The following is a 10,016-nucleotide window of genomic DNA, read 5'->3' as shown; positions in this document are numbered from 1 at the left end:
ATTAATCTTTGGAAACGGACAGAACCATCGAAAATTTCAAAAATAATAACGATACTCTTATCTACTTAAGCACTAAATTTATTGGACAAATAATGATAATATATTAATATATTAATATTTAATTATTTTATTTTTTTAAATTTATTTATTTATTTAAAAATTTATTTGTACATATTTAAATTATGTAAATATATTAATAAAAAAATATTTTAATATATATCATTTGATAAATAATTTATTAAATTTTTAACATATATAATATTATTATTTCAAATGATAGTTTAGCATGTACTGAGCAACCTCCAACAGAATTTACCAAAATAAAAGATTAAAAAAAACAAAAAAGTGTCAAACAAAAAACGGTATACATAATGATTTTGATTTTGATTTGTATGCCAAAGAGGTATACAAAATGATTTTGATTGGAAGCCTACCATAAGGTTCTATTTATGTGGAGTATTGAAGTTGGGGCACGTTAAAAGAATTTTCTATGCTAGACTTTAACACTAAAGTATAAAAAGTTAAAGTGAAAATTCTCTTTTGTGAAGGTAGATTCATACTCTAAGCACAAAAAGAAAAGAAAAGGTAGATTCATACAACTTTTTTACTTTTAACCAAAACCTTTAGAAAAATGAAGCATTGAATTGAGAATAAGTGAAATGCCTAGCATCAAAACCTATATGTAAAAAAACAAAATGCACAGAAATGGTAAATTCATACCTAATGGGGCAGATTCGTAATGATAATAAAGTGTGAAATTGCACTAGAAAAATGATGTTTGCTTTACTTAAAATAAATAGTAGCAAAATTACTATTTTCTCAATCAAAGTTTTAAGTTTGAATTTTTCATCTTCAATTATAAAAAATAAAAACTTATTTTTTGTTCATGTATTATATTGTCTCTTACAATAGCATAGCAGATACTTTGGAAGTTTTCTAAATTAGAGCTCTCTATTCGAGTATTCTTCTAAAAACTGCTCTAAAAAGAGTGCCAAAAAAAAAATATTTTCTTTTCTTTTATTTATTTATTTTTTGTTATTATTATTATTAGTTAAGTAACAATTCAAAGGCGCACGCTTTTTAACCCAAAACCAAGGAAGTGTGTCCGTCGTGGGAGAGCCCAATGATTCCGAATCCTTATTCACTCGCCTCCATCGAGTCCAAATTCGAACTTGGGCACATTGGAAATAATGAAAAACAAAAGCCCATATACCTCCACCACCTAGAACAGCCTCCATCGCTACTGCATCGGGGATAGAGAGAGAGAGAGAAGATGCCATTGCCAATTCGCAGTGTTACAGCCTCTGGAATCACCACCCCATCAACGCCCTCTCTGCTTTATCTCCTTTATTTTTATGCCTGTCTTGCTTATTTAAAAATCCAAGCTTTTTAACTTTTTGCCAATTGTTACTGGTTTGCAGTGAGGCTTCCAAATAGAGATTGAGGAATAAAGCAACCAACAAATCAAAAGGGGAGAGAGAGAGAGAGAGAGAGAGAGAGAAGCGAGTAAAGGCTTTCAGAGGGTGGTTTTTGGCTTTCTCTCTAATGCTTTCTATTTGAACTTGCCTGTTAAGTTTAACTATTTAAGATAGTTTAAGCTTGCAATTTTTTTTTTCTTTTCTCCCGCTAAACCTGAAATGCTGTTTGGTTTTAGTTATATTAGAATTGGTATAACCCAAGTCAGACCTATCAAGAAGAATGGTTTCTTTCGGTTTGGTGCGCGTGTTCAAGGCGTTAAGATTGATTACGATGGAAAAGGGCTGACCTTTTCTAAACCCATAGGCTATTTTTTTGCATGTCCATTAACATTTGATCGAGTTGTTGCGGTTTTCTCATCATTTAGTACGAGAAGTGGCCATGGTTCTCGTTGTAGCAATGAACTCGAAGTTCATTCTGTAAAAGAATATGGAGTTCATAATGCCAATGATGGGTATGATAGATTTAGGAAAACGGGTCCTGGGGATTCTGGGAATAGGAGTTTCTTTGGATGTCCTGAGGGTGACTCTGGATATAATCCAGGGTCCAATTTTGACAATTTTGATGAGGTTGAGGACTCTGATAACAGTGATGATGAAGAAGGAGAGGATGGTAGTGATAATGATGATTTTTTAGTGTTGAGTTCGTTTAATAGGAATAGTGAACAAAAAGATGTTAGGACATTTGACGGAGATGAGGAGGACTTTAGACACCCTCTGGTGAGAGAAATTTGTAGGTTAATTGAACTTAGGTCGAGTTGGAACCCAAAGCTGGAAGGGGAATTAAGACACTTGTTAAGAAGCCTCAAGCCCAGGCAGGTCTCTGCTGTTTTGCAGTCTCAGGCTGATGAACGAGTTGCTTTGAAATTTTTTTATTGGGCTGATCGGCAATGGCGATATCGACACGACCCTATTGTGTACTATACTATGCTTGAGGTCCTCAGTAAGACTAAGTTATGTCAGGGTGCTAAGAGGGTTCTGCGGCTCATGGCCCGTAGAGGAATTTGGCGCTCACCTGAAGCATTTGGTTATCTGATGGTGTCATATAGCCGAGCAGGCAAGTTAAGGAATGCAATGCGGGTTTTAACCTTGATGCAAAAGGCAGGGGTTGAACCCAATCTGTCCATATGTAACACTGCGGTTCATGTTTTGGTGATGGGGAATAAATTGGAAAAAGCATTGAGGTTCTTGGAACGCATGCAAATTGTTGGCATCGGACCAAATGTTGTCACTTATAACTGCCTGATAAAAGGGTATTGTCAAGTGCATAGGTTTGAAGATGCCATGGAGCTGATTGCTGAAATGCCACCTAAGGGTTGCTCCCCAGATAAAGTTAGCTACTATACTGTAATGGGTTTTCTTTGTAAGCAAAAAAGGATGAAAGAAGTCAGGGAATTAATGGGGAAGATGAAGGATGGAGGATTATTACCTGATCAGGTTACTTATAATAATCTTATCCATATGCTTTCCAAGCATGAACATGGAAATGATGCGCTTGAATTATTAAGGGAAGCTGAAGAGAGGGGATTTCGTATTGATAAGGTTGGTTATAGTGCAATAGTTCACTCATTCTGTAAGGAGGGTAAGATAGACATGGCAAAAGAAATTGTGAGTGAGATGTTCTCAAAGGGTTGCATTCCAGATGTTGTAACCTACACTACTGTTCTTGATGGGTTTTGTCGGCTCGGGCAGGTGGATCAGGCTAAAAAGATGCTTCACCAGATGCGCAAGCATGGGTGTAAGCCAAATACTATATCGTATACAGCCTTATTAAATGGGCTTTGCAAGAGTGGGAACGCTATGGAGGCAAGAAAGATGATGGATATGAGTGAGGAAGAGTGGTGGACTCCAAATGCCATAACTTATAGTGCTGTGATGCATGGATTGCGTAGGGAGGGTAAGTTGGTCGAGGCCTGTGAGCTGGTCAAAGAGATGGTTCAAAAGGGGTTTTCTCCAACCCCAGTTGACATAAACTTATTTATTCAGTCTCTTTGCCGAGAGGAGAAAATGGATGAGGCTAAAAGGTTTCTTGAGTGGTGTCTGAACAAAGGGTGTGCTGTTAATGTTGTCAATTTTACCACTCTTATTCATGGATATTGTCAAAAGGATGACTTAGAGGCCGCTTTGTCATTGCTTGATGACATGTATCTTATCAACAAACATCCTGACACAGTCACATATACAACAGTCATCAATGCATTGGGAAGAAAAGGTAGAATAGAAGAGGCAACTGAACTTACTAAGAAGATGCTGGGGAAGGGTTTGGATCCCTCTCCTGTGACATACAGGACGGTTATCCATTGGTATTGTCTGATGGGTCGGGTGGATGATTTGTTGAAATTATTAGAAAGAATGCTTTCAAGGCAAATGTGCCGAACAGCATATAATCAAGTTGTTGAGAAGCTTTGCAATATTGGAAATCTTGAGGAGGCTGAAAAACTTTTGGGTAAGGTATTAAGAACAGCTTCAAGAATTGATGCTAATACATGTCATGTTCTTATGGATAGTTATTTGAGCAAAGGGTTTCCTCTGTCAGCTTATAGAGTGGCTAGTAGAATGTTCAGTCGAAATTTGATTCCTGATTTAAAGTTATGTGAGAAGGTGAGTAAAAGACTGATGTCAGAAGGAAACTCAAAGGAGGCTGATAGCCTTATGTTAAGGTTTGTAGAGCGTGGATGTTTATCTCCCCCAGCAGCATGAGCATACGCAAGGCCAACAGGGAATTATAATCTAAGGATGAGACATCAGTTTTTCCCTCAATCATCTGTGCTATTCAAACTCTGTTTTCAAGGGCTTCATCGTGGTAAGAGATTATTATTTCTACCACTGATTTTCTATCTTAGTTTTCTGCATTATATGGAGAATCCTGCTGCATTTAGTTTAGTCATTTATTTTTTTCCTTTTCTCATCTTGTGCAGTAGAGTTCATTTCCTACTCTTATGATCTCTAAACATTCTTTGTCCATTAGTTCACTGTGAATTTTCTTGTCTTTTTTCCTTCACTTCTAATATATTCATGCTCGTTTGGGTTTTCCTTTGTATTTAGTTGTGGTTTATATGTCGAGTTGACTATGTTTATTTCACAAGACGAAAACAGAAAATGGCATTCATGCTTCATACTCATTTTGAAATTTCTTTTTTTCAGAAACCTTTTTCTGTGAGACATCAGCAATGATGATGTACGTCCTTATAGAGCTCGAAATGGAATAGAAAATACCTGGTTGATAACAGCTTTTTGGGTGATTATGTTTAAAAGCTGCTTATCTGGTTATAACTAGCTTGTGAAGCTGCATTCCTTCGGGGGTTCTAGTTATTATATAGGGGAGATTGTGTGCTTAGGCTTGGTCATTGCCAGCATAGCTCAGAGAAAAACAGGAGATTGCTGATATGCAAATTCTGCATTTTTGGTTTCAAGAGTTTAAATTAGATTAACTGAATTACAAACCAAAATAATGGAAAAGGAATTTGTTATTTCTCCCTGATAAAAGTATTGCAGCTTGCAAATTGGTTAGATGATGCGTAGCCAACATGGTGTACAAAATGGTGTTCAATTGACATGGTTTAGCAACCTGTACACCTGTACTGTTCTAAACCTTGAGTATTTGTACCTACTTTTTTGTAAAAGAAAGATTAAAGCTTTAACAGGCTGCCTTGAGAAAGTGTTGTAACATTAAAGGATATATAATGTTCGATCTCTCGTGAAAATTTATAAAAATAGTGGGTTATCGTGCTTCTATATTCAAATACAATCATACTTGCTTAGATACACAAGATGCCTGGTAAAAGAAAAGGCATGACACTATAGTTTGTCCATATATAGTTTTAGTTATCATATAGTTTTAGTTATCATCTAAACTATATTGCTAAGCTTACACTAATTACAAATTTAACAGAGTTGCTTAAGAGATTATTTCTATGTATCATTTGTAGTGGAAGGATTGGAATCTGGTGGTTTGACAGGGTATATTAATGGAGTCTTATTGTCTGGTTTTAGCAACAGAAGGAAGCATGTTATTTTGGTTACAATCTAACAGGTTTTGCTGATGCCAAAAGCAGACTACCCTTTCATTTGTTGTAGGAATGTCCCCTCTAAACTTGCAATGCCATGTGAAAACTTTACCATATGCTCTCCATCATTAATGCAGCTACAACTTTCAATCTTTACAGCGGAAATAATATGCAGGTTGCCTAGCTTTTGGGTACTAAATTTCCCACAACTATTTGTTGGAAGTTGATAGAGAAACTCTGGAGTTTTCTCAGACCAACGAAAAGTGGTCATATTTTCAAGCGGATCGCTACGAGTGGCTTAAGTGAGGTACATGGCATGAGATTTCAGAGGCATTACTGGCTATACAACCTTCGTCAAATACGAAGGTAAGGGCTTTCAGTGGCTGTTCGATTCTATACATCTCCCTCAAACACCAGTGAAAATGGACCATGCCTTTGTCGACCATGAAAAAAGGGACTTTGCTTTGTTTGTTTATGAAAAGGGACCAAACCAAACATGCACAATCTGGAATAATTGAGAAAGAAAATAACGGCAACGGTAGGTGGAAAATTAATGGTGGGGCTTTAACACTTATTTTTTTGCATATTTTTGGAGGAAGAGTTTAGAAAAAAAGGGAGTGTATTTTTCCTTCTTTGTTAAATGTTGAAAGAAACCATATGGAACCATATAACATGTCTGCGTCGTGGCCGACCTACGTACCTAGCTGCCCACTTTCAAATGCATTCCATTATTTGTTATTCAATAATCTTTGTTTAATCAAGAATAATATTGCATGATGACTAATCTTTGTTCTTAACTTTTCTGTACTTATTAATTCAGAATAGCTGTGGACTATTGAAGTCTGTTCTAACATTTCATTTTTCTCGGTTTATACTTCCCCACCACCACCCACACTGTCCTCCCACACCACCCCCCCCCCCCACACACACACACACACAAAAAAGAAAGCGAACTTGACAACTTGATCAATCATATCTGGAGGATGTTTAAATGATTAGTGAATAATATCATATATATATATATATACACATGAAAATATCTATCCCTTGCTTATTTCTTGGGGAATTACTTGGGAAATTTACTCTAATGGAAGAACCCCTTTTCAAAATGTTACATGGGGAATTCACATGTAAATGCACCCCAGCCCATTTTGTTGCTACATGAACATAGATTCTTATGCCAAAGGTTTATTACGTTTTAAATTAAGAATTGCATTAATTCTCTTATTTCTTGACTAAATTCGAATTCTAGTACTAATCACTAATTCAATAGTTGTCATATGTTTTCCTTACAATCAAAATATATATAAATTCCCTTTAGAAATCAACTAGCTAGCTAGATTGTTCTCCTCCGGCCCCATTCTTACCTGGTGTCGAAAACGAAATTTCAAAGAAAAAGAACAACTAGGCGGTGAAATGTTGGTGGCAAAAGAGGTAAATTTGTTATCTCATCTCATTGAAAACTAAGAAGTCATATGATAAGAGTCCAAAGTCCTTTAGCCAAGTATAAGATTCTTGGAATTGCATGCATGTCAAGGAAAGGAAAAGCAGCCATGCATGCATATATATACTATATAGTCTATACTTAATAGGATGCTGTTACAAATCTTATCTTTATATATATATATATATATGCAATAATAGTACAATAATTTCATTACCACAAAAAAATAATAATAATAATAATAGTAGAATAATCTCCTTGATGCCCATCTATATTGTACGTCTTAGTATTGAACTTTACTTGTCGTAATTTATATATGGCCTAAATATTCTTGGGACAAGGTTGCAATACTATTGTCTGTCTGGTATATATATATATATATATGTACTTTTGGAAGAGTATATAATGTTGTTGGTTTCTAATGAATGTGTACCTAGATGATGAACCATATAGATGATGAATTATTGCAGATTTACACTGTTTTCTAGAAATAATCATGCATCATTCATCACCAACTCTCTTTACTTTGTATTTTTTGGAGTCAAACTCTTTTTCTAGATATATATTTTCTTCCACCGCCTTTTTGAGATTTTTTTGTGCCTGAAAATAATTAGTTTCCATGCTTAATTTGGCCATAATATGCTTGATGCGTAAGCAGATGACAACACCAACTCAATGATGAGAATGGTGACCTTCTTTTTAAGTTTCAAAAAATCACGGTGCAGAAACTTCTTCAACTTGGGTTTTTTTCCTTTCCAACATAAATATGGGAGAGCAAACCCAGTAACTTTGACAATTGCTAGGAAATCTTGTATCTCTACCCTGCATGCTAAAAACATGTTTGCTTTTCATGTTTCCATATGATATATACTTTGACCAATATTGAATCCAATCAGGAATACTTATATGCTATACTAGATTAGTTATATGCTATAATGGCAGAAATTATGTATGATCCAAAAAAAGGAAAAGTTATGGTATTGAGGAATATAATAATTGCATGTATATATAGATATAGAACTGGAAGATATATGGAAAAATAATTTTAAATGATTTGAAAGGTAAAGAGAGCCTCATTAAGTGAGGACTAAAAGTAAAATGATAAATTATGGCAAGGCTAGGACACGATGTTCATTTGCTGACGAGTGTGTGTGTGTGTGTGTGTGTGTGTGTGTTTGTATGTGTCTCATTCATCCTCCAAGATCTCCTTAGCCATAGCTATGAGTCAAAAACCATTTTAACGATTCCACATAATACATCACACATTTAATAATAAAATCAATAAAAATGGATTATTCAAAGGAGGGGGCGGGGGAGAGCTCATATTCACCAAATAATAAAATAAAAAGAATCAATTTGTTAATTCCCCCCCAATATATATATATATATATATATATATATTTTTTTTTTCACTATTTTCAACAAGTTTTCTAATAAACATGTTCCCCTTTCTCTCAGCACAAAAAGCTGTTGATATATGTTTATGAGTTAGCATGTTTTGGACCCCAACACAATTACAAGCAGCTAGCTAGCAGACGATAACTTTTGGAGGTGAGTAGGGTGGACATTCTTTCAGATTAATAAATAACGTCTTTACATATATTATATTCAAGTTGTTTATAAAATGAAGCATATTCTAAAGTTTCCATACTACTGGGATTTGCTCTGAAGGCTGAACTGTCTTGGCAGTGCCAGAATCACTCTCTTGTATGTTCTGTTGGTACTCAACAAGAAGAGCAAAAGATAATAATAATAAATTAAACAAGAACGGCAGTGATGATGATGGTTCTGTGTTGAATATTAATGATGATTGTATTTGGTTGGAAGAGTGAAATTAATATGATGACCAGTGTTGTAAAGTAGAGTAGAGAGGGGAAGATATTAGCATATAAAAGCATATTCGATGTCAATTTAATCAGTTTCCGGCATGCCCTGTCCCCTGTTCAGGTATCAACCATCCATTGCCTCACCTGCCCATTTGGCACCTTTATCAATAACAGCTACTTCGCTGTTCCCACCCGCATTCCATATCAAGCAACAATCATTAGTCCTCATCATAGTATTATTATAAATATATAATATATCTGTCCCAGTAAAATTATCAAATATATATATATATATAAGTTGTTCATAGTATTCCTCACTGAAACATTCTTATTAATTTCTGTCCCAAAGCCACATGTTGTATGTGTGTATATATATGTAGTTTCTTCGAGATACTTCAGAAAATTATAAACCGATTTAGAGATATTTTCTCAAGACCATGTATGCATGTGTATACGCGTGTGTGTATATGCCAAGTGCAATAATCTTCATGGGCATGTCATACAGATCAACATGTCTTTGTTGTCTTTATGCTGTTATATTCTTCCTTGGAATATGCAAATTATTCTACATAAAATACATGTACATTATAGATATATGTAGCTTGTTGGCAAAAACTTTTGTCATCTTCCAATTTGATTTTATTTGTTGAGGAAATATACTTAAGGCTCGTTTTAGCATTTTTGTGCTTATATATGAAATATATATATATATATATATATTCCTATATAGAGCATGTGAGTCGGGCTGATTTATATAAATTATTATTATTATTATTTTTTTTTTTGGGTTAATAGGAAATGGGAGCTTAATGGACCCCAGTTAGGTCATACATATAGTACTAGGTTCTCCTACTTTATTTAGTCGGTGTTTAATGCATGCATTTCCATTGAGCTTGACCAATTAGCATCAATGACGTCCTGGAGCAGAGCATTCTCAAAAAGTTTGATTGAGCTAATTAATTGGTACTACCCGGTGTAATTACAAAGATTCTTCATGCATATGACCTCTACTTGTACACGTGTCATATAATTAAAAGGGTTATAATATATATATATATATATATTTTTTTTTTTTTTTTCTATTTATGTTTTTCTTTTTAGAGCATAGGAAACTATGATCAATAATTGAAATTAAAGAGGTTTTTGAATGAATAGATACTTGGGGTGGGGGGCTAAATTCTTTTGTTTAACCATGAACATATGTATAAATCATTTTTCAATATGAAGACAAAAGAACAATAATTAATTACTTAATTTACCATTT

The 10,016-nt window shown here is 34.5% G+C and overlaps 1 protein-coding gene across 3 annotated transcripts; it reads left to right on the top strand.

Annotated features, from left to right (window-relative positions):
- The first annotated feature begins 1,122 nt into the window (after window positions 1-1,122).
- Window positions 1,123-6,259, top strand: LOC107413816 (pentatricopeptide repeat-containing protein At1g09900). Of its 3 annotated transcripts, none has more exons than XM_016021877.4 (2): window positions 1,123-4,278; window positions 5,658-6,259. In XM_016021877.4, the coding sequence occupies exon 1, from the start codon at window positions 1,638-1,640 to the stop codon at window positions 4,173-4,175; it is 2,538 nt and encodes an 845-aa protein (XP_015877363.2). In that variant the 5' UTR covers window positions 1,123-1,637; the 3' UTR covers window positions 4,176-4,278; window positions 5,658-6,259. The 3 variants fall into 3 exon arrangements, with proteins under 3 accessions (XP_015877363.2, XP_015877355.2, XP_015877347.2); XM_016021869.4 differs by having other exon boundaries at window positions 5,642-6,259; XM_016021861.4 differs by lacking the exon at window positions 5,658-6,259 and adding an exon at window positions 4,620-5,210.
- The last annotated feature ends 3,757 nt before the right edge of the window (window positions 6,260-10,016 follow it).

This window comes from Ziziphus jujuba, chromosome 1 (genome assembly GCF_031755915.1).
Source record: "Ziziphus jujuba cultivar Dongzao chromosome 1, ASM3175591v1".
Taxonomy (NCBI): domain Eukaryota; kingdom Viridiplantae; phylum Streptophyta; class Magnoliopsida; order Rosales; family Rhamnaceae; genus Ziziphus; species Ziziphus jujuba.
This window is presented reverse-complemented; position numbering and strand designations above follow the sequence as displayed.